Source organism: Macaca mulatta, chromosome 11, assembly GCF_049350105.2.
Source record: "Macaca mulatta isolate MMU2019108-1 chromosome 11, T2T-MMU8v2.0, whole genome shotgun sequence".
NCBI classification, from domain to species: domain Eukaryota; kingdom Metazoa; phylum Chordata; class Mammalia; order Primates; family Cercopithecidae; genus Macaca; species Macaca mulatta.
In genome coordinates this window covers 23,357,312-23,382,654 of record NC_133416.1, presented here as the reverse complement: position 1 = coordinate 23,382,654, position 25,343 = coordinate 23,357,312, and the positions used below count along the sequence as shown (strand labels likewise).

General features: G+C 37.2%; 1 protein-coding gene across 5 annotated transcripts in view; it reads right to left on the bottom strand.

The window, feature by feature from the left end:
* Nucleotides 1–294: 294 nt before the first annotated feature.
* The window catches only part of SLCO1B3 (solute carrier organic anion transporter family member 1B3), a 91,656-nt gene continuing 66,607 nt past the window's right edge, over nucleotides 295–25,343 (bottom strand). For 3 of the 5 annotated variants that reach the window (XR_013400550.1, XR_013400551.1, XM_015151097.3), the window contains 3 exons: nucleotides 18,731–18,795; nucleotides 15,768–15,885; nucleotides 295–1,033 (listed from right to left, as the gene is read on the bottom strand). Coding sequence is in view for 2 of the 5 variants with exons in the window: in XM_015151097.3 (XP_015006583.2) it covers nucleotides 790–1,033; nucleotides 15,768–15,885; nucleotides 18,731–18,795 (427 nt within the window). In the remaining 3 variants the exon portion in view is untranslated. 5 annotated transcript variants of the gene reach the window in all.

Below are 25,343 nucleotides of genomic sequence, written 5' to 3'. Positions count from 1 at the left end.
TCCAGCTTTGGAGATGTGGAAGATATCCTTTTATGCACAATGAATAAACAAACAAGTATGCAAGAGAGTAACACATATTTTGCTTCTCCCAGAGAACAGACAGATGCAATGAAGACATATCTTATCAATAGGTTTTGCTTTCTCAAGTTAAAGTCAGTTTTTCTTATCTACTTCCATGGGTCCAGTAGAAACTTAACACGTATTATAATATATTGTCTCACAATTCTCCTGCAGGATTTTAATGGGAGGTTGGAAGAAGATCCATCGAGGTTGTTAGTCAAACACAAATTCAAATTTTAAATTAATAATATTTGTAATTTCTGAAAAATATACAACTTAACATGAAAAGTATATATCATTATAGCATAAATCCAGGCTAGATTTTGGCCAAAGTAATACATCTAAAGTGTTTCTTTCTTTCTTTCTTTCTTTTTTTTTTTTTTTAGGCATCAGGTTTTTCTCTTTATTTAGGCTATTATTCTATCTTCTCCCTTTTACCTCCCTTATATTCTAGTCACTGGTTTTATTAGCAGTTACAACTACAAAACAATTACTTTTTATTGTATTACATACTAACCATGCTTCTCACTTTAAATTTTTATGGATCATATATTCTAAGCTTAACCATAAAGGCATAGCTATATCCTAACCATAGGAACTCCCATTTTTTATAGTTTATTTAAATTCATAGGCTTTTCCATTGGTCCACTACAAGTAAAGAATGTTGGAATTGTCAGTGAAAAGACCAGGAACACCTCAAAAATAACATCTTAATGAATCAATACAATGTTAGTTGGCAGCAGCATTGTCTTGCATGTCCAAATTACATGTTTTACTGTCTGCTCCAGCAGAAGGTACAAAATGTTCACCGTTATTTAAGAATTCTAAGTTTGCTTCATCCATTACTTTTCTTTCATTGTCTGATGCCTTGGTATCCTTTCCTTGAAATTTTTTCTTCATAACAAAAATGAATAAGATATATAAAACAAGTGCTGAGAATCTTAAAGCCGTAGATAAGCCCAAGTAGACCCTTCTGTGAAAAGAGAAAAAAGAGAGTAGATTATTATTTTAAATATGTAAAACATCTTACATTTTTTATCTCCAGTATGCATACCTTAAAAGAAAGAAAAACAAGTTACACACACAAATATTCAGAGAAAAATTCTATTTATTCTTTTCATTGGGGCATAAAATATTTTTCTATTATTTAAAAAAAAAAAATGAAGCTACAGAAACTAAACCCCAGCTGTCTCTAGCCTTCCTTTGGGAGGGAGGAAAATATATAACTCCAGCCCCCTCAAGCCATCTCATTCTACCTAAGGAGTGGGAGACAGAAACTGAGAAGCATGTTTGAAGTTCACAGTCCAGAGATACCGGCTCACTAAAAGATTGAGACATTATCATAGAACTATAGAATGTTACTTTTTCTTCAGCACCTTACACCCCATTAATAAAGGCTTATATACAGCAATTCCTTTTACCCAATACATTTTGTGTGGCTGTCAAGAAAAATTTGCAAGTTACATACTAAAAGGCAATAAACATAGTATGGAAAGAATAAGACTTAAAACCAGATCCAGATATATCAAGGAATATCAGGGATGGAAATTTAAAACAACTATTATTAATTTGTTAAGCAATCTAATGGATAATGTAGACAGCATGTAAGAAAGATTAGCAATGTAAGTAAAGATAAAAATTCTAAGAACCAAAACGAAACAGTAAGGATAAGAAAACTGTAACAGAAATGATAAATGCCTTGATGGATTTATTATTAGACAGAGCACTGCTGAGGAAACAATCTCTAAGTTTATCTCAATTAAAAAAAAAAAAAGAAAAATAAGACAAAAGAAAGAAAAAGACAGAATAACCAAGAACTTTGGAAGGATTTCATAAGTGTTTATAATAGAAATACTTGAAGGGGAAAATGAAAGGAACAAAAGAAATATTTCAAATAATAAGTATGGAGAATTTTTATCGAATTAATGTCAGACACCAAACCTCAGATCCAGGAAGCTCAGAAAACACCAAGAAGGATAAATGCCAGAAAAACTATGCAGAGGTTTATTATTTTCAAAGTCTGGAAAATCAGAGATGAAGAAAACATCCTGAAAGAAACAAAAGGAAAAGCAAACCTGGTTTATAGAGTAGAAAAGATTACATCAGACTTCTCTTCAGAAACCATACAAGCAAGAAGAGAGTGAAGTGAAATATTTAAACTGTTAAGAAAAATAAAACACCAACTTAAAAATTCTGTACCATGTAAAATTATCTTTCAAAAGTTAAGTCAAAATCAAGACACCATCACACAAACAAAAATTGAGGGACTGTTTTGCCAGTATACCCTCCTTGCAAGAAATGTTAAAAGAAGTTTGTTAGAGAGAAGGAAAATGATATAGGTCAGAAACTTGGATATAAAGAAGGAAGAACATCAGAGAAGAAATCAGTTAAGGTTAAATAAAAAAAATTTTATTCTAAATTGATTTAATAGAAAACTGTTCAAAACAATAATAGAAACCATGTGTTTAATTATATATAATGCACATGCTTATTCATATGTGTATGTTTGCTTACAGATAAGTGGAGTAAATGACAGCAGTGATACAATGGGTAGGAAAGAAGAATTAGGGTCATTTTGGTATTATAAGAGTACTCATAATCTGTGAACTAATAAAGTGTTACTAAAATATAAACTTGGATTAGTTTTAAACATATATTGCAAATGCTAGGAAAACCACTGAAATTTTTATTTAAAAAGTACAACTAATAAGCTAAGATATGAGAGAAAATGGAATTATATAAAATGCTCAATTAAAACAAAATGGGAAGACAAAAAGTGGTATATAAAAATAGGATCAAAGAACAAGGACAGCAAATAGAAAATAGTAACAAATATGGTCAGTATTCTTTCATTTATATCAGTAATCACTTTGAATGTCAATGATATAAATACACCAACTAAAAGACCAAAATGAGCCAGGCATGGTGGCTCATGCCTGTAATCCCAGCACTCTGGGGGGCCAAGATGGGAGAATCAAGTGAGTCCAGGAGTTTGAGACCAGACTGGGCAACAAAGTTGCTCATCTCTAAAAAAAAAAAAAAAAAATCAAAAAATTAGCCAGGCATGTTAGTTCATGCCTGTGTTCCCAGCTACATGGGAGGCTAAGGCAGAAGGATCTCTTGAGCCCAGGAGGTTGAGGCTACAGTGAGCCACGTTCAAGCCACTGCTCTACAGCCTGGGTGGCAGAATGAGATCCCATCTCAAAAGATAATAATAAGATTGTTAGAGGATTAAAACCAAGAACCAAACTATATGTAGTCTATAAGAAACTCACTTTAAATATGAAGACATACAGATTAAAAGTAATTAGACTGACGAAGACATACACTGATAACATTAATCAAAAGAAAGTGGGAGTACCTATTTTAATTTCAAACAGAGCAGACTTCAAAGCAAGGAAATTAATGAAGGATAAAAAAGTCTTTACATAATAACAAAGGAATCAGTTATCCAATTATCCTTTTACAAAACAGAACAATACTTAACATGTAAGCATGTAAAAATGGAGTGTCTAAATATGTGAGGGGAAAATGATAGAGCTGCAAAGAGAAATACAGTAAGTCTTCACTTGACGTTGTCTACAGGTTCTTGGAAATTATAATTTTGAGTAAAATTATGTATTGTATAATGAAACCAATTTCACTATAGATAACTGGTATAAACAATAGTTACTATGGTACATAGCACATTGTTTTGCTTAAAATCAGTTTCTAAGAACCTATGGACAATCTTAAGTGGATACTTAATGTAAACAAACCCACAATTATGTTGGAGACTTCAACATGCCTCTATCAGAAAAGGTCAGATTCACCAGGCAAAATTTGATCAGACATAGTTGAAAACTCAACAACACTATCAATCAACAGTATAACAGATGTAACCTACTACATCAAACAGCAACAGACTACAAAGTCTTCCCAAGCTCGTATAGAATATTCACCAAGATAGACCACATTCTGGGCTATAAAAGATATCTTAAGAAATTTAAGGCCAGGTGTGGTGGCTCAGGCCTGTAATTCCAGCACTTTGGGAGGTCAAGGCAATCAGATCACTTGAGGTCAAGAATTTGACACCAGACTGATCAACATGGTGAACAACATGGTGAAACCCCGTCTCTACAAAAATACAAAAAAAAAAAAAGGCTGGGTGCAGTGCCTCACGCCTGTAATCCCAGCACTTTGGGAGGCTGAGGTGGGTGGATCACGAGGTCAAGAGATTGAGACCATCCTGGTCAACATGGTGAAACCCCATCTCTACTAAAAATACAAAAATTAGCTGGGTGTGGGGGCACGTGCCTATAATCCCAGCTACTCAGGAGGCTGAGGTAGGAGAATCGCTTGAACCCAGGAGGTTGAGGTTGCAGTGAACTGAGATTGCACTCCAACCTGGGCGACAACAGTGAAACTCCGTCTAAAAAAGAAAAGAAAAAATACGAAAAAAAAAAAAAAATTAGCCAGGCGTGATAGCACACACCTATGATCCCTGCTACTTAGAAGGCCAAGGTACGAGAATCGTTTGAACCCAGGAAGCAGAGGTTGCAGTGAGCGAGATCATACCACTGTACTCCAGCCTTGGTAACAGAGCAACACTGTCTCAAAAATAAAAAAATAAATAAATAAATAAATAAAAATAAAAGAAATTTGAAAGAATGAAAATCATGCAATATCTGTCCTTAAACCACAGTGGAATTAAACTAGAAGTCAATAGCAAAAAGATCATTGGAAAGTCCCAAAATCTGTGAAGATTAAGCAATACACTTCTAAGAAACATATGAGTCAAGATGAAATCTCATGAGAAATTTAAAAATAGTTTGAATTAAGTGAAAATAAAATTATAACATCCAATATTATGGATGCAGTAAAAGCAGGCTTAGAGATGAATGAAGAATATCTTAAATCAATCATTTAATCTTTTACCTTAGCAAACTAGAAAAAGAAGAGCAAATTGAATCCAAAGTAATACGAAGATAATAAATAGTAAAAGTAGGGTACAGTGAAATTTAAAACGGGACATGAAGAGAGAAAATCAACAAAAACAAAAGCTGTTTCTCTGAAAAAAGTTAGTAAAATTGATGAGTCCCTTGCCAGGCTAATTTAGATAAAAAGGAGGACACAATTTACTAATACCAGAAATCAAAGATGGAACATCACTGTAGACCCCACTGACCTTAAAAAGACCCAAAGGTAATATCACAAACAACACCATGTCCCCAATTTTAATAACCTGAAAGAAATGGACCAATTCCTTGAAAGATACAATCTACCTAAATTCACACAAGAAGAAATAGATCATCTGAATAGGTCTACATCTGTCAAAGAAATGAATCGATAATAACTTTCTAAAGCAGAAAACACCAAACCAAGATGGGTTCATGGGTGAATTCTATAAAACACTTAAGTAAGAATTTATACCAATTCATTACAATTTCCTACAATAATAGAAGCAGCAGGAATAGTTCCTGTCTCCTATGAGGTCAGCATCATCCTAATACCCAAAGCACATAAACATTACAAGAAAAGAAAACTACAGAGCAATACATCTCACAAATATAGGTGCAGAAGTTCTCAAAAATAGCTAATTGAATTTGATGTTGCATTAACAAATTAGGCGCCACAGCCAAGTGGAATGTATTTCAGGTTTACAAGACTGGTTCAACATTCAAAAATCAATTATATAATTTATTATATTAACAGGCTAAAGAAGAAAAAAATCACATGATCACATCAATAGATGCAGAAAATGCATTTGACAAAATCAAGTATCCATTTGTGAACAAAAACTTTCATTAAATTAGGAAGAGAGGAGAATTTTATCAACCTGATTAAAAACAAATACACCAAAAATTGTACACATTTTTTACTTGATGGTGAAGAACTCAGAGCATTCCTGATAATGTTGGAACAAGCCAAGAATGTCCCTTTTCACCACTGATTTTCAACATGGTACACAGAAAGTCCATGTGATTAAAAAAAAAAAAGTGAAAAGGGAATGATATGTATACAGATTGAAGGGAAGGAATGAAACTACCTTTGTTTGCACATTTATATGTAGAAAATCTCAAATAATAGACAAAAACACCACTGGAACTAATAAGCAATTATAATAAGGTTGTAGAATATAAGATTAATATGCCAAAGTGAAAAGTTTTCCTATAAATCGGCAATAAACAAGTAGAATTTGAAATTAAAAACACATTAGTATTTACATCAGCACTCCCAAAAATGAAACATTGGGTATAAATTTAGCAAAATATATACAAAGGGTATAGGCAGAAAACTATAAAACTCTGATGAAAGAAACCAAAGAAGTATTAAAAATGAAGTGATATTCCATGTTCATTTACAGTATCGGAAGACTCAATATTGTCAAGATGTCAGTTTGCCCCAACTTGATACACAGATTCAGTGCAACCCCAATCAAAATCTCTATAAGTTATTTTTTGGATATTGACAAACTAATTCTAAAGTTTATGTGAAAAGGCAAAAGATGCTAAATAGCCAAGACAATACTTAAGTAGAAGAACAAAATAATAGGACTGATACTACCTGACCTCGACTTACTATGAAGCTATAGCAACCAAGACAGTGTGACTTTGGTAATACAAATAGGTAAGTGGAAAGAATAAATAGCCAAGAAATAGACCCACTTAAATACAGTCGATGGATCTTTAGAAAAAAATGAAGGCATTACAATGGAGAAAATACCGTATTTTCAACAAATGGTGCTGAAACAACTAGATATCCACATGTAAAATAATGAATTTAGGCTGCACAAAAATTAACCCAAAATGAATCACAAACTAAAATGTAAAATGCAAAACTATAAAACTCCTAGGAGGTAACACAGGAGAAAGCAACCTAGGATTTGGCTATGGCTTTTCAGATGCAACAGCAAAAGCACAATCCATGAAAGAACTTATTGATAAGGAGGACTTCATTAAAATTTAAAACTTCTGAATAGAACAGTTATCCAGTCATATATCTCAAGTTTGCAAGACTAGTTTAACATTCACAAATCATTTATATAATTCATTATATTAATAGACTAACTAAGAAAAATAATCACAAGATTACATCAATAGGAGGCTAAGGTGAGAGGATCGCCTGAACCCAGGAGTTCAAGGCTACAGTGAGCTAAGAAGGTGCCACTGCACTCCTGTTTGGGCAACAGAGCAAGATCCATCTCCAAAAACAAAAAACAAACCAAAAAAAATTCTGCTCTGAGAAAGTAAGAGACACTGTCAAAAGGATAAGATGAAAATCAGAGGCCACAGACTGAGAGAAAATATTTTCAAAAGGCATATTCAATAACTGTTTTCAAAAATATTAGGAACTCTCAAAATTCAACAATTAAACAGTTAACAAGTAGGCCAAAGACTTTAACACATACCTCCCCCCAAAAATGTAGAGGTGGCAAATAAGCATATAAGAAGATGCTTCACATCTTATGTCATCAAGGAAATGCAAATTTAAACAACAATGAGATGCCACTACATACCTATTAGAATGACCAAAATCCAGAACCCGAAACATGAGATGTGTATAAGGAAGTGGAGCAACAGAAACTGTCATTCATTGTTGGTGCAAATGTAAAATGATACAGCCACTTTTGAAGCCAGTCTGACAGTTTCTTATAAAACTACACTTATTTTTACTGTATGATCAAGTAATTGCACTTTGGTGTTGACACAAAGAATTTGAAACCTGTATCTACACAAAAATGGGCACATGAATGTCTTTTATTATTAACTTTTATTTTCCCAAACCTGGAGGCAATCAAGATGTCCTTCAGTAGGCAAATGTATAAACTGTGGTGTATCGAGACAATCAATTATTGTTCAGTGCTAAAAAGAAATAACCTATCAAGCAATACAAACGACTAGAGGAAACTTAAGTGCATATTACTGAGTTAAATAAGCTACTCTGAAAAGGCTACAGAATGTATAATTCCAACTATATGATTTGAAACAGACAAAATTATGGAAGTAGTAAAAAGACTATTGATTCCAGGGATCCAGGGATTAGTGGGAAAGGGGGGATGAACAGGCAGAATACAGAGGATTTTTAAGGCAGCAAAACTACTTTTTATGATAGTGGAGTGGTGGATATGTATCATTTTACATTCATCCAAACCTATAGAAAGTTCAACGCTAAATGTGAAACCTGGTGTAAACTGTGGATCCTGAGTGATAAAGATGTGTCAATCTGTTGTTTCAATTGTAACAAATGTACCATCCTGATGGGAGATATTGATAATGCGGAAGGCTATGCATGTATGGGAGCAGGCAAGATATAGGAAATCTCTGTGCTTTCTCCTCAGTTTTACTGTGATTCTGAAACTATTCTAAAAAATAAAATCTATAAAGAATAATAAGATAATCATTTAACTTTCAGTGTATTAACTGGCAAATGAACTGCCCTTTTTTAAAATTTCACTTTTCATTTCCTTTTACTTTTACCTAAACCTTCACTGAAGAAAAAAGAACTAGTACAGCTTTTTTTTTTTTTTTGAGACAGAGTCTCCCTCTGACAGCCCAGGCTGGAGTGCAGTGGCCGGATCTCCGCTCACTGCAAGCTCCGCCTCCCGGGTTCACGCCATTCTCCGGCCTCAGCCTCCCAAGTAGCTGGGACTACAGGCACCCGCCACCTCGCCCGGCTAGTTTTTTTGTATTTCTTAGTAGAGACGGGGTTTCACCGTGTTATCCAGGATGGTCTCGATCTCCTGACCTCGTGATCCACCCGTCTCGGCCTCCCAAAGTGCTGGGATTACAGGCTTGAGCCACCGCGCCCGGCCTAGTACAGCTTTTAAAACAATGTTTCAGTGGTCTTTTCATACTGAAACTAACGTAACTAAAGTAACGCCATCTCAAAATGTTATGTTGATGCTTGGACTTGGTGATTATTGCTTTGGGGAGATTCTGGGGAGCATCTTGCCAATTGTCCTTAAAATGAATTATGATTTCAATTAAAATAAATATTTTCTTAAAGTAAATTTATTAAGTTTTGCTTTGTTATTTCTTTCCATACTTTTATAAATAGAAATAAAATCTTCCAGTCGGGCACGGTGGCTCATGACTGTAATCCCAGCACACTGGGAGGCTAAGGTCGACGGATCACCCGAGGTCAGGAGTTTGAGACCAGCCTGGCCAACATGGCGAAACCCCATCTAGTAGAGATACAAAATAATTGGCCCGTGTGGTGGCAGGCGCCTGTAATCCCAGCTGCTCAGGAGGCTGAGGCAAGAGAATTGCTTGAACCCAGGAGTCAGAGGTTGCAGTGAGCTGAGATTTCGCCACTGCACTCCAGCCTGGGTGACGGAGTGGGGCTCCATCTCAAAAAAAAAAAAGGATGGATGGAAGGAAGGAAGGAAGGAAGGAAGGAAGGAAGGAAGGAAGGAAGGAAGGAAGGAAGGAAGGAAGGAAGGAAGGAAAGGGAGGTGGGGGAGGGAAGGGAAGGCGGGAGGAAATAAATCTCCCATTTAGGGAAAGATTTTCTATAATTATTTTAAATTTAAGAGAATGTTTGTGGGCTGGTGAATGCTGCTTTACTATAATTCCAGAAAAAGCTGGATCATTACTTGTTGGGGATGTTAGACAGTGAACATACACGTTAAGTAGAAGAAAGTTCTTCTAGTACATTTGATCTAGGGAGTTTTCACCAGAGATCTAACCTGAACTAAGAAACATTCCCCACTTTACATAAATAATTGCATATTACACACACATTTTTCATGTAATGCTTCCTTTTTTCACATAATATATTTGTGAATATATCAATATATTGCGAATTGGCTTCCATATTAGTAAGTAAAAATATTTTTCCTTTTTTGAAGAACTCAGAATATTCATTTGCCTGCATGCACATTATTAATTTAATTGATATCTTCTTGATTGGTTCTTACTTTGTTTTCAGTATTTTGGGAGTATAGATATCTGTAGGATAAATTCCTAGAAGTATTGCTGCTGGCTCAAAGTTACATACTTTGCCAACACAGTCTTCAAGCAACATTTCTTATTGTTGACAATCTGTGTGATTTTTAATTATAATTCTTTTATTATCAAGATGATGTTCATGTTCCTATTCATTGATAACAGAACTGCAATGATAACATAATTGATAATAACAGAACTGCAATGTTTTTATGTTTCATAACCACTAGTGACTTCTTTGAAAAATGTTTCATGATTTTTTTGTCTTTATATTTTATAGCAATTTTAGTTTTACCAGAAAACTGTATAGAAAGTATGGAGATCTCCCTGTCCAACATGTACACAGTTTCTCCTATCATTAATGTCTTGTATTAGTATAGCACATTTGTTACAATGGATGAAAAAATATTGATACATTGTTAAATGCATATTTTACATTAGAGTTCACTTTTTATGTTGTAAAGTTCTACGGGTTTGGCAAATGCAAAATGTCATGATCCAATATTACAATATCATATAGAATAGTTTCACTGCCCCAAAAATCTCTTGTGTTAGGCCTACTCATCCCTGCCTTCTCCACACTGAGCCCCAAGAAACTACTGATTTTTGTTGCCCATTGTTTTGTCTTTTCTACAAGATCACATGGTTAAAATTATACAATCTGAAGCTTTTTTTTTATTTAGCTATATGAGTTTAAGTTTCACTTTTTGCTTTTTATAGGCTGATAGCTCATTTCTTTTTATTGATTGATGTAGTTTGGATTTGTGTCCCTGCCCAAATTCCATGTTATATTGGAGAAGGGGCCTGGTGGGAGGTGACTGAATCATGGGGGTGGATTTCCCATTTGCTCTTCTCATGATGGAGAGTGAGTTCTCACCAGATCTGATGGTTTAGAAGTGTGTATCCCTTTCCATTGCACACTTTTCTCTCCTCTGTTGTAATGAGAAGACATGACTTGCTTCCCCCTTCCACCATGACTGTTAGTTTTCTGAGGCAGACTAATAGAGAATATTGGTACTGGGAGTGGGGCACTGCTGTAAGGATAAGTGAAAATGTGGAGGCGACTTTGGAACTGAGTAACGAGCAGAGGTTGAAACAGTTAGGAGTGCTCAGAAAAAGACAGAAGATGTGGGAAAGATTGGAACTTCCTAGAGACTGTTGAATGGTTCTGACCAAAATGTTACTAGCGATATGGACAATGAAGTTCAGGATTGTCTCAGATGGAGATGAGGAACTTATGGGGAACTGGAGTAAAGGTCACTCTTGCCATGCTTTAGCTAAGAGACTGGTGGCATTTTGTCCCTGCTCTAGAGATGTGCGGAACTTTCAACTTGAGAGAGATGATTTAGGGTATCTGGTGGAAGAAATGTCTAAGCAGCAAAGCATTCAAGATGTGACCTGGCTGTTTCTGAAAGTGTTTATTCATATGCATGAACAAGGAGATTATCTGAAACTGGAACTTATATTTAAAAGAGAAGCAGAGCATAAAAGTTTAGAAAATATGCAACCCAGCCATGTGGTAGAAAAACACAAACTTATTTTCTGAGGATAAAATCAAGCCTGCTGTAGAAATTTGCATAAGTAAAGAGGATCCAAATGTTAATAGCCAAGAAAGTGGGGAAAATATCTCCAGAACATTTTAGACACCTTCATGGAGGCCCCTCCCATCACCAGCCTGGAGGCCTAGGAGGGTTAAATGGTTTTGTGGGTCAGGCCCAGGGCCCTGCTGCCCTGTGCAACCTTGGGAAATGGCACCTTATTTCCCACTGACTACAGCTCCAGCCATGGCTAAGAGGAGTCAAGGTACAGCTTGGGCCATGACTTCAGAGGATGCAAGACCCAAGTTTTGGTGCCTGTCACATGGTGTTGGGCTTATGAGTGTGCAGAAAGCACGAGTTGAGGTTTGGGAACCTATTCCTAGATTTCCTAGATTTCAGAGTATGTATCAAAAATGCCTGGCCAACGTGGCGAGACCCCATCTCTATTAAAAACATGAAAATTAGTCAGGTGTGGTGGTGCATGCCTGTGGTCCCAGCTACTCAGGAGATTGAGGCACAGTAATTGCTTGAACCTGGGAAGTCGTGGTTACAGTAAGCTGAGATCGTGCCACTGCACTTTAGCCTGGGCATCAGAGCAAGACACTGTCTCAAAAAAAAAAAAAAAAAAAAAAAAAAATGCCTGGATGTCCAGGCAGGAGTCTGCTGCAGGGGTGGAACATTCATGAAGAACCTATACTAGGGCAGTACAGAGAGAAAATTTGGGGTTGGACCTCCCACACAGAGTCCCCACTGAGGCACTACCTAGTGGAGCTATGAGAAGAGAGCCACTGTCCTCCAGACTCCAGAATGGTAGATCCACCAACAGCTTGCACTGTGTGCCTGGAAAACCTGCAGGCACTCAGCACCAGCCAGTGAAAGCAGCCATGGGGACTGTACCTGCAGGGCCACAGGAGTGGAGCTGCCCAAAGCCTGGGGCACAAATCTCTTGCATCAGTGCGCCCTAGATGTGCAACATGGAGTCAAAGGAGATCATTTTGGATCTTTAAGATTTAATGACTGCCCTGTTGGGTTTTGAACTTGCATGGGGCTTGTAACCCCTTTGTTTTGGCCAATTTCTCCCATTTGGAATAAGAGTATTTACCAAATGCCTGTACCCCCATTATATTTTGGAAGTAACTAAATTTTTTTTTTTTTTAGACAGAGTCTTGTTCTGTAGCCCAGACTGGACTGCACTGGCGTGATCTCAGCTCACTGTAAGCTTCACCTGCTGGTTTCATGCCATTCTCCTGCTTCAGCCTCCCGAGTAGCTGGGACTACAGGTGCCCACTACCATGCCAGGCTAATTTTTTGGTATTTTTAGTAGAGATGGGCTTTCACCGTGTTAACCAGAATCGTCTAAATCTCCTGACCTTGTGATCCACCCATCTTGGCCTCCCAAAGTGCTGGGATTACAGGTGTGAGCCACCGTGCCTGGCCGGAAGTAACTAACTTTTTAAAATTTAATAGACTCATAGGTGGAAGGGACCTTGTCTCAGAAGAGACTTTGGACTGTCGGCTTTTGAGTTAATGCTGAAATGGGTTAAGACACAGGGATTGTTGAGAAGGATAACTGTATTTTGCAATGTGAGAAGAACATGAGATTTGGGAACGACCAGGGGTTGAATGGTATGGTTTGGGTTTGTGTCTCTGCCCAAATTTCATGTTGAATTGGAGAAGGAACCTGGTGTGAGGTGACTGGATCTTGTGGGTGGATTTCTCGCTTTCTGTTCTCAAGACAGTGAGTGAGTTCTCATGAGGTCTGATGGTTTAGAAGTGTGTGGCACTTCCCCCTTTGCTCTCTCCCTCACTCTCTCCTGTCACTAGGAGAAGACATGCCTTGCTTCCTTTTAGGCTTCTGCCATGATTGTGAGTTTTCTGAGGCCTCCCAGTCATGCTTCTTGTTAAGTCTGTGGAACTGTGAGTTAATAAACTTCTTTTCTTCATGAATTACCCAGTCTCAGGTAGCTCTTCATAGCAGTGTGAGAATAGACTAATACATTGATTACTAATATTCCACTATATGAATGTAACAGTTTAGTTATCCATTTACCTACTGAAGGACATCTTCAATGCTTCCACTTTTTTATATTCGGGTACAGGTTTTTGTGTGGACATGTCTCCAACTAATTTATGTAAATATCTGGGAGTACGATTGCTTAATCATACAATAACTCTATTTGCTTTGTAAGAAAATTTCACTCTGTCTTCCAACACTCCAGTACCATTTTACATGACCTCCAGCAATGAAAGGAAGTTCCTGTTGTTTTCCATTCTTGCTAGCATTTGATGTTTGCATTGATTTTTTTTTTTTTTTTTTTTGAGATGGAGTCCTGCCTGCTCTGTCGCCCAAGGCTGGGGTGTGCAGTTGGTGATCTCAGCTCACTGCCACCTCCACCTCCCGGGTTCAAGCAATTGTCCTACCTCAGCCTCCCAAATAACTAGGATTACAGGCATGTACCAGAATGCCCGGCTAATTTTTTTTGTATTTTTACTAGAGATAAGGTTTCACCATGTTAGTCAGGCTGGTCTCAAACTCCTGGTCTCAAGTGATCTGCCTGCCTCAGCCTCTCAAAGTGCTAGGCTTACAGTTGTGAGCCACTGCACCCAGCCTGTTTTTGTAGATTTTTAAGAGATCCTTATATACATAGGACATTTGGCTGTGTCTGTGTCTGAATTACAAACTCTTCTAATTTACCCCTGCTGTTGAACTTTGCTTAAAATACATTGTGTGATGCAGATTTTAAAATATTTTATTATCTGTTCTTGTTCTTTCTTCTTTTTTAAATAAGCATAGTCACTTACAGGTAGTTTTGTTTCTTCACCCTCCTGTCACTCTCCATCCACAAGTAGGCTCCAGTGTCTATTGTTCCCTAGTTTGGGTCCATATGTACTTAATGTTTAGCTCCCACTTACAAGGGACAACATGCGATATTTGGTTTTCTTTTTTTTTCTTTTTTTGTGACGGAGTCTTGCTCTGTCGCCCAGGCGGGAGTGCAGTGGCGCGACCTCAGCTCACTGCAAGCTCCACTTCCCGGGTTCATGTCATTCTCCTGCCTCAGCCTCCCGAGTAGCTGGGACTACAGGCACCCACCACCACGCCCAGCTAACTTTTTGTATTTTTTAGTAGAGACGGGGTTTCACCGTGTTAGCCAGGATGGTCTGGATCTCCTGACCTCGTGATCCGCCCACCCTCGGCCTCCCAAAGAGCTGGGATTACAGGTGTGAGCCACTGTGCCTGGCCACGATATTTGGTTTTCTCTTCATGCATTAGTTCACTTAGGTTTCAACATCACTGATTATTAGAGATTTACAAACCAAAACTACAATCAGATACCATCCCACACCAGTCAGAATGGCTGTTTTTAAGGGGTCAAAAAAAATATACTGAAGACGTAGTGGAGAAAAGGGGATGCTTATACACTGCTGGTGGGAATATAAATTAGTTCTGTCATTGTAGAAAGCAGTCTGACGATTTCTCAAAGAACATAAAACAGAATTACCATTCAACCCATCAATCCTATTATTGGGTATATATACAAAGCAATGTAAATCCTTTCATCATTATTTTTCTATTATACGTTGAAGCATTTGGGTCATACTTACAAACACATTTATTCTTCCTAGATAGTTAAAAGAAATTCTACTATGAGTAGTTCTAATACTTACAGTTTCAGGAATCAAATTTATATATTGGGTCAGTACATAGATTACACATTAATGTTTCTATAAGAGGTAAGGTACAATTGCAGCAGCTTTTTTTTTCTTCCAGATAATCTAGTTATTTTAATGTCACTTGCAGGATACTTCTGCCTATGAATAGAAGAGTATTGAAACTTTTTTTTCCATTTTTTTCCCTCAATTACCATATAACCACAGCTGCAGCTGGTCATTCTGTGTCTTCCTGGAGAAGCCAGTGGGAGAGAGCTTTGTAATCAAAAGAGATTCAAGTACAAATCCTAGCTGTATTTCTTTTACTTGTGCAATTTTGGACAAGTTGCTCATTATTCTTGAATCTTGTTTTCTTCATATTTAAGGAAAAAGGAGAAATATATACATTTCCTACAGTTTCTATGAGTATTAAAATGAGATACCAGAATGCTTGATACAATAGTGAATACAAAGTAATGGTTCACTAAATGGTAGCTGTCATTATTAATATTATGATCACACTAAAAATGCTGTATCTTAGACATTAACATAGAAAAAAATCTATTAATGAAATGTGTTTATGACAACTTACCCAAAAAATACGGAATTATATATCCTACAAGCCCCTCGTGCTCCACAGCTGGTGGTGGACCACTTCATACATGTTTTATCAATCAGAGCCCCAAAATATATTGGAGCTAGAATTCCTCCTGCAACATGAGATAAAAAGATATCAATCCAAGTGAAAGGTTTCAAATGTAACTGGGTGATTGTCTACACTGATACATTTTGGATTAATACAAGTTTAAAGTTTTGGAAAATTATTCCATTGTTTTGGCCTCCATCCACCCAAGAATCAAAATTATTAGAAATCGCAAAGGCTTAAATCATATGGTAATGTCACAGATGTATTTGATCTACTCTTCTCTCCCTATATACAGAGGGAAGAAAGAGTATTATACACCTGTATACTCTGTTCTTCCTACAGTACAAATTAACTGAAGCCGGATTGGTAAAAAGGGGAATGTTGTTAGTAAAACATGAAAGTTATGTTGGTTCATAAGGAATTTTTCTTAGGCAAGAGTGGCTGGATTACTGAGAGTTAAATTATAACTTTATGAGAAAAGGAAAAGCTCTCACCTCAACTGCTGTAAAGGCAGGAGATTTTAATACTATTTTAAGATAATTAAAAAGTAAATGCTTACACGGGGATTCCCTCCCCAGAGAAGTTCAGGCCCAGCTTCAAACAGTGCTCAGCTATTGGCCAATTTCACTTCTTTCTGGGCTCAGAGCCCAATTCTCTCTTTCTTACTGCTATTAGAGCCCACGATCAAGCATTTTCTCTCCATCGATTTCATGCACTTTTTAATATCTCCTAAAGCAGGCTAGGCTGCAGGTTAGGGTCTCTGTTGCTAAATTTTGTTTCTGTCAGTGGTCTTTAGTGCACAACGATACATATATTTTCAGTGGTCTGTCCAAAGTCAATTTTTTATCTGTAGTGCCTGATTTCGATGAATGTGCAGCATTCCAGGGATACATATGTTATTTATAGGAGAAGTATAAATTCTGAGATTAACTCCTAGTTTTAAGAATAGGTAATTTGTTCAAAATTTTGAAGGCCATCATAGTAGAGAGCTATCGTTCAGATGGCAGAAATGAAGCATACAAGATTTCACTCTGTTCTTGTTCTGTTTTGTGATTCATACTTTTCAGATTTTGTTTTGTCACAAAAAATGACAGTGATTTATACATGCATGTTTCACCGATTCTTTTTACGTTTAATCATTCTCAATTTTCTGAGACTGAGAAATAGTAGAATCACAACGGAATGTTGTCTGAGGCCAATGCATCTGAAGCAAACTGGTCCTGAAATAATGGGTGAAAAATTTGCAGATTTCAAAAAATCACAGTGACCCTTTGAAAAATAAAGAAAAGATGCCAACAATTTATTTTCTTCATGTTATGCCACTGGTTTAAACAAACTTTATGAAGTAAATGTTTTAAGTAACAAACTTTGTCTTATTAGAATTGTAAATCTTCTGATAATCTGTTTTCTAAATATCTCTTTTAGGTTAATACACTATATAGGTCTTCTACCATTTACACATATATCATATTTAAGACAACTGTTCATGAATTGGAAGTTTGCTACTAAGTGTGGATGTTTCCCACAGAAGCATTTAGGGTCCATTGTACCATATATTGGACATAACAAAATTGGATGTTCACAATTAGAATGGCAAAATTCATTTTTTTCTATGTTATGTTGCTAAAACAATTTCTTCTATTGTCATAATCTCATTTCAACATATCAGAAGGAGTCCTAACTACCCAGATGCTGTTTTCAGCCTCTGTGGCCCAGGTTCTAGGAGCGAGATATCTTCTCTGAATGTGGAGGTAGAGAACTGCCAAGATTACAGAGGCTGGAAGATTAAGGACCCAGAAAGGGAATGCTGGGATAGAGCCAATGGAACCCTGCAGCATCTTCATCTTCTCTCTCCTATTCCTTTTATATTTCCTTTTACCTTTCTGGATCTGTGACTTTCCCACCAAATACACTTCATGTACAACTTCTTCACGGTAATTTGCCCATAGAGTTATACTTTTTCCCTTGCTTGCAAGGGTCCCAGAAACTGACCCCTCCCACTTCCTTTTCCTTCTGCCATCTGTGGTTACTTACAGGCCATAATCAGTCCTCTGCACCAATCCCTAGATGAATGATGCCCTTTTCCTACTTCCCAGGAATAAGCACATAATGTTTACAATTCTTACAAAGGAGCAACTCACAGAGGTTAGACTAGACATTATTTAACAACAAGTATCTGTGCAGTAAAAAAGGCAAATGGCAATAAGGGATAAAGGGTCATTTCCTAAATCTTTTCTCATCACTTTTGAATATTTAGAAATAGGCCTTCAGCCTCTGGAGTCTACAATCCTACCCTTTGCCACCATAAACCACAATTTTCTGAGCTTTCTTTTATTCAGGACATCCTCTTAATCCAACATGCCTAGTTCTAGAGTATGAATTCTCATTCCCTTTTGCATTAACTCCTGCTAATGGTTAGCTGTCCTGCCGTACAGGACCAGGCAGTGGGAAATGGCACAGTTAATGTCACCTTCTGTTGTTTTAGACAACCTCAGCCTGACCAGATTCCCAGGGCTCCCAAGCTACTTTAGGGCTGTCCTAAGTAATGTCTCCATTTGGAAGGAAGGTCCTCCACTCTGCCTATACCTGGGAGAAATATTCTTATTTTTCTGAAAGAAGGAAAGCCTCAGAGACCACCTATCTTTCTGTTTCTGTTAGAAAGAGTATAATATAAACATGATGACTCCTTGCTCTTAACAGATAGACTCTAACTAGAATTAACAATCAAATTATCTTTTAGGTCACTCAATTTTCCTGTTCCTTTTTATTTTCATTTATCATAAAATAGAAATGATTCTTACTTACTCCTTTTTATACAGTCTTAGAGTGGAAAATTAATTGCATTCAGTCTTTAAGACTTAACATTAATATTTATATGTTAAAATGTGTAATCTATATATTTGTCATACCTAGTGTTCTTATAACCATTGAATGAAAACCCATTGCAAGTGCTTTCAATTCAGGTTGAACAATCCTGAAATATGATAAAGGCAAAGAAATAATACATGTCATTAAAAAATCAAACTGAGTTAATATCAAAACATTCATCACTATCGTTCCTCTCCCTGGTAGAATGAATATTCTTAAGTGAATTTCCCACATTATATAAAGTTACATTTTCAACTGTTTTAAAAGGTAAACACCTGGGTGACAATAATTTCCTTATTTCTTCAATGCTTTATGATTTCAAGACAGTTTAACAAATATGTTCACACTTGATCCCTATGAAAATACTATAAGAAAGTGGTCAGAATAGACTTTATCATGCTGATGAAGAAAATGATTCTGTGTGGACTCTTTAGTCAAGGTAGCTCATATTAAAAGATTATATACTTTTATCCAGGAGTAATTCTTAGGAGACCTCTTTTTACCACCTTACTTCTGTCATCAATGTTAACAGAATAGCTTACTAATATGATTTGTAAATTACACTATACTACCAGAAGGGTCAAAAAACTTTTCTGTGTTGTAGCATCTAATGTATTTAACTGTCATATTAAAGATACAGAGCATATTTGTATCCTCACTTGGAAATTCACTCACTCTTACATTTCTACAATTCCATTTTTCTGTGTTCAATAAACTGATGATGCTACCATCCCTGCGATAACTTAGTACCTACTAAGTGAAATGAAATTATCTTTCATTAGTAAAGGAGGTGGGTTGGGATGAGGGGGATGACTGTGGCTCAAATAACCAACTTTTACTGAAATATTGAATTAACTGATAAAAAGGGTGTTTTTTTCCTCAAAGTGTTGGATGGTTTTTTTCAGAGAGCTGAGTAACCGCCATCAATCAAGAAACATTCACTAAGCACCTATTAAAAGATACCATGCTAGTTAATATTCCTGAAAGTAAATAGAGAAATTATGCTTTATCTCATCCAAGTGACTTGTAGTAGTGTATCACTTAATCTCTCTTGGCCTCAGTTTCCTTGTTTGCTAAGTAGGCATGATAATGCTTATCTCATATGTTATAAGAATCCAATACAATGAACTAGCACTCTAAACCTCAGTTTCATCTACACATATTTGCCTCTATACCTTGCCAGAGAGCTGCCTTTTATTGAGATTCTGAAAAGAATTCAATAGAGCTTATAAAATTTTAAAAGACAAAAATTAAGTTAAATCTAATACATTAAAAGTTAAACAGAATAGTTATACATTAGGAGAGACAATAAATGGAAAGTGTGTTTTGGCGCGGCTTTGACATAGGACAGCAGCACTTTGTTAGCACAACTGAGGGCACAAAATTACACTGAGGACAATGAATCTGACATGGGTTGGCTCTGTGTCCCCATCCAAATCTCATCTTGAATTTTACTCACATAATACCCATGTGTTGTGGGAGGGATCCGGTGGGAGATAATTGAATCATAGGGGCAGGTCTTTTTTGTGCTGTTCTCATGATAATGAGTAAGTCTCACGAGATCTGATGGCTTTATAAGTCAGAGTTTTCCTGCACAAACTCTCTTTGCCTGCTGTATCCATGTATGATGTGGCTTGAGCCTCCTTGCCTTCCACCATGATTGTGAGGTTTCCCCAGCTACATGGAACTGTAAGTCAGATTAAGCCTCTTTCTTTTGTAAATTGCCCAGGCTCAGGTATGTCTTAATCAGCTGTGTAAAAACAAACTAATACAGTAAATTGGTACCAGCCGAGTGGGACGTTGCTAAAAAGATACCTGAAAATGTGGAAGTGACCTTAGAACTGGGTAACAGGCAGAGACTGGAACAGTTTGGAGGGCTCCAAAGAAGATAGGAAAATGTGGGAAAGTTTGGAACTTCCTAGAGACTTGTTGAATGGCTTTGGCTAAAAGCCTGATAATGATATGGACAATAAGGTCCAGGCTGAGGTGGTCTCAGATGGAGATAATGAACTTGTTGGGAACTGGAGCAAAGATGACTCTTGTCATATTTTATTGAAGAGACTGGCAGTATTTTGCCCCTGCTCTAGGGATTTGTGGAACTTTGAACTTGAGGGAGATGATTTAGGGTATCTGTCAGAAAAAATTTCTAATCAGCAAAGCATTCAAGAGGTGACTTGGGAGCTGCTAAAGGCATTCGGTTTTATAAGGGAAGCAGAGCATAAACGTTTGGAAAATTTGCAGCCTGACAATGTGATAGAAAAAAAAGAAAAATCCATTTTCTGAAGATAGATTCAAGCCGCCTGCAGAAATTTGTATACCTAAGGAAGAGCTGAATGTTAATTCCCAAGACAATGGGGAAAATGTCTTTAGGGCATATGAGAGGTCTTCACGGTAGCCCCTCCCATCAAAGGCCTGGAAGCCTAGAATAAATGGTTTCCTGAGCCAGGCCCAGGGTCCCTGTGCTATGTGCAGCCTAGTTACTTGGTGCCCTGCATCCCAGCTGCTCCAGCTATGGCTGAAAGGGACCAATGTAGAGCTCGGGCTGTGCCTTCACAGGGCGCAAGCCCCAAGCCTTGGCAGCTTCCACGTGGTGTTGAGCCTGTGGGTGCACAAAAGTCAATAATTGAGGTTTGGGAACCTCTGCCTAGATTTCAGAGGATGTGTGGAATGCCTGGATACCCAGGAAGAAGTTTGCTTCAGGGGCAAGGTGCTCATAGAGAACCTCTGTTAGGGCAGTGTGGAAGAAAAACGTGGGGTCAAAGCCCCCACATAGAGTCCTTACTGGGGCACTGCCTAGTGGAGCTGTGAGAAGACAGTCACCGTCCTCCAGACTCCAGAAGCTGTCAGTAGATCCACCAACAGCTTGCACCATTCACCTGGAAAAGCTGCCAACCCGAGAAGGCAGCCTGGAGGGAGGCTGTAACCTGCAAAGCCACAGGGATGGAGCTGCCCAAGACTACAGGAACCTACCTCTTGCATCAGCCTGACCCAGATGTGAGACATGGTGTCAAAGGAGATCATTTTGGAGCTTTTAAGTTTTGACTGCCCCATTGGATTTCAAATTTGCATAAGGCCTGTAGCCCCTTTGTTTTAACCAATTCCTCCCATTTGGAAACGCTGTATTTACTGTATTTACCCAATGCCTGTACCCCCATTGTATCTAGGAAGTAACTATCTTGCTTTTGTTTTTACAGGCTCATGGGTGAAAGGAACTTGCCTTATCTCAGATGAGACTTTGGACTGTGGACTTTTGGGTTAATGTTGAAATGAGTTAAGACTCTGGGGGGCTGTTGGGAAAGAATGATTGGTATTGAAATGTGAGGACATGAGATTCAGAGGGGATAGGGGTGGAATGAAATGGTTTGACTCTGTGTCCCCATCCAAATCTCATCTTGAATTTTACTCACATAATTCCCACATGTTGTTGGAGGGACTCAGTGGGAGATAACTGAATCATGGGGGCAGGTCTTTCACATGCTGTTCTCATGATAGTGAATAAGTCTCATGAGATTTGATTGCTTTATAAGGTGGACTTTTCCTGCACAAGCTCCCTTTGCCTGCTGCCACCCATGTAAGATGTGACTTGCTCCTCCTTGCCTTCCACCATAATTGTGAGGTTTGCCCAGCCATGTGGATCTGTAAGTCCAATTAAACCTCTCTCTTTTATAAATTGCCTAGTCTCGGATATGTCTTTATCAGCAGCATAAAAACAAACAAATACAGAATCCATGCCTGCTATTTAGGAGGAAGTTTATTTCACAAAGAGATGGTCAGGAGGAAATCAGTAGAAAGGGGAGTTTAACTTATCTATTTAGTTATTACTCTCAAATATCAGATTTCTCAAAGGAGATTTTGGGAAGGGAGAGATTGCACTTCACCCCTGGTTGAGTTTTTTGACAATTGCCTGACATGTATTTTTCACTGTAATTGATTTTCAGAAGTTACACTTTGTCCTACACACGCAAGGTAAACTGATATTTGTTATTGAGCCTTATTTTCACCCATGGAAAGGGTTAGCATGCAGGAGACTTGGGGAACTTGCAGATAGGGAGGATATTTTCCTAAGGGTGGGCCTGAAATCTTCAACAGTTCAGTGGAGATGATGAATGTGTGTGATACAGTAATATTAACATACAATAACAATCACACACACTTACCCCTACATTCACATGAATGCACACTCACACTTCTTGCCGCATGCTCATACTCGTATCCTCACTTGCATGCATACACCCGTGTGTGGTTATCATGTAAGTTATTTATCACTGTAGTGTGACTCCTGCTTTACATATGATATTGAGCAGCTCTGTGTTTTGATGAATCTCTCACAGGATGAATTTATCACAAAAAGCACCCTAAGAAGTTAAATGTGCTATTTCATTTAATTATTTAATTTAAGAGATTTCATTTAAATTGTTCCTCTGTTGTTCTTTCTAATGACAATCAACCATCATGACCTGCTGTTTCTTGAGGTAATTTCCAGTTAGACCTAATGAAACCCTAACAATAGATAGCACAGGTAGGGAATGCTTGTTTTCCTGTTTGCAAAAGATTGAAGAAAAGTTCTAATTTATTGTGTATATGAGCCAAATCCTTTCTAGCTAAGCCACTAAAATGTAGTTTTTTTAAAAAGTTCTAAAACATTACCCTCTTTGGGCCATTTAAATTGATGTTTTGTTTGTCATAAACTTACATCATGCCTCACATCCTATCACCAGCAGAATGTCAAGATTTTGAGATCCTCTCTGGGTACCAAGACTCTCATTCCACATGGTTTACTATATCCCTTAATCCCACTCACTCACTTACTCTTTTTCCATTACTCAAACCCTTTCATTTTGCCCAGGGAAACTCATGTTTGTTACCAGCAAAATATTTAGTTCCTACATTCTTTGTAGCCCTTTCACTTTCTTGTTCTAAACAAAGCCTGGTTTACTCCCAATGACGCTCCATGTAACTCTCTCATGTAGGACTGTTTTCCTTCCACAACCTCCATATCAATGGGCCTGAGATGTAGAAGTTCTTATTGATCTTTCATTTTTACCACTTCCAGATCTGAGTCTTTCCTCTGAAAGACCTCTAGGTTCCAGGAAGAGGTGCACCACCTTACCATACTATTCTCTAACCTCCTTGTTGAAGTTAACTATAGACTGGCACATCACAACTCTCATCATTTCTTGACAATTTTCATTCTAGACTCCCTGTAATTTTTGTGAAAATTATTTCTGTCGTTTTTCCTAGTTATTTTAGGAAATATAGATGATATAGATTATGCTCCCAATGGTATGGCCTTTCAGTTTCTTGGTCACTTTTCTGGAAAGTCTTATTTCTTCCACCCACAGTCAGTTCATCAGTATCCATTTTTAAAATTCTCCATTTTGGCCATCCTAGTCCTTATAACCACCTCCTACATTTTAAATTTACTCCCTTTCACGTATCTGTTACAAGAAGCTGTAGCCCTAGCTCTTTAGGCTATGATTCCCCTGATCTCTTCACAGGCCATCTCTAGTTTTACCACTTCACTTCCTTTCTCATCATGATGTTTATAATCATGTTATAAATCATTCTTCTGCATATATTCTGTACATTTTTGTTCATCTCATCCTTTACTGTACTAGACAAGTAAAAATGCTTTCATCTAATCCTCTGCCTTCTCTGAACCTATATACAAAGAGTTTCATCCCTGAAGGAAATAATTCACACATCTGACCGTGTTCACTTTAAATTCATAGGCACAGACCTTCAGGAGGCCTCCAGGGCAATTGTCCAATAGCCTACTAGTCCATTTTCCCTGTCAGTATGTTTCTTTAATCTTCAAGATTTCTAGTTCACATTTTCTGATCTAAAGACTCTTTCTTTTCTTCCTCCTCTTTCTCATCTGATTACATTCCTTTTTTATAACAAAGAAAGTAGAAACAGCAGAAAAAAGTTCAATATTCTTCATCACTACAGGTACACATTTACCTGTCTTTTACCCACATAGACAATTTCCCTTTTTGTACAAAGAAAAACTCTGTATCTTGGTTAATCTCTTTTCACCTTCCTCTGTAATTGCTTTCCCTCTTTTCTGCATTGTCAGTTTCCTTCATCTCTACTGATGATTCTCATCAGTATGTCAGCATGCTATTATGTCTAGAATTGAACATAAACAGAAATTTTACCCCACAACTTTGCTAACAACCACACCTTTTGTCAGCTTCTTTTATAACACTACTCCTGAAAATAACTTTCCGTGCTGACTGTTGCACTTCCCTTTCTAGAATTTTCTCTTGATCCTCTTCAATATAGCCTGTTAGATCCTACACAACACACATTATAGCCACATTTTCAAATGGAAAAAAATGAATTCAAACAAAATAAATTCAAAATAAGGAGAGATAGCTTATCTAAGTTAGAAAGAACCAGAGAAAGAATTCTTTAAGTATAAAGAAGGTAGAATGTTAAAGGTCCAAAGGACCACAGTGACTCTTGAGCAATGAATCCAAACCTAAATAAAATCTCTGATATGTTGATAAAGAATCCAAAATATTGATTCTAAAGAAGTCTTTATGAAATAAGAACTTCAAGTAATATGGGATTATGTAAAGCTTGAGATCCAAAAGAAAGTTAAAAATTATCAAAAATAAATGAGAAACATAATACAGGGTATAAAAG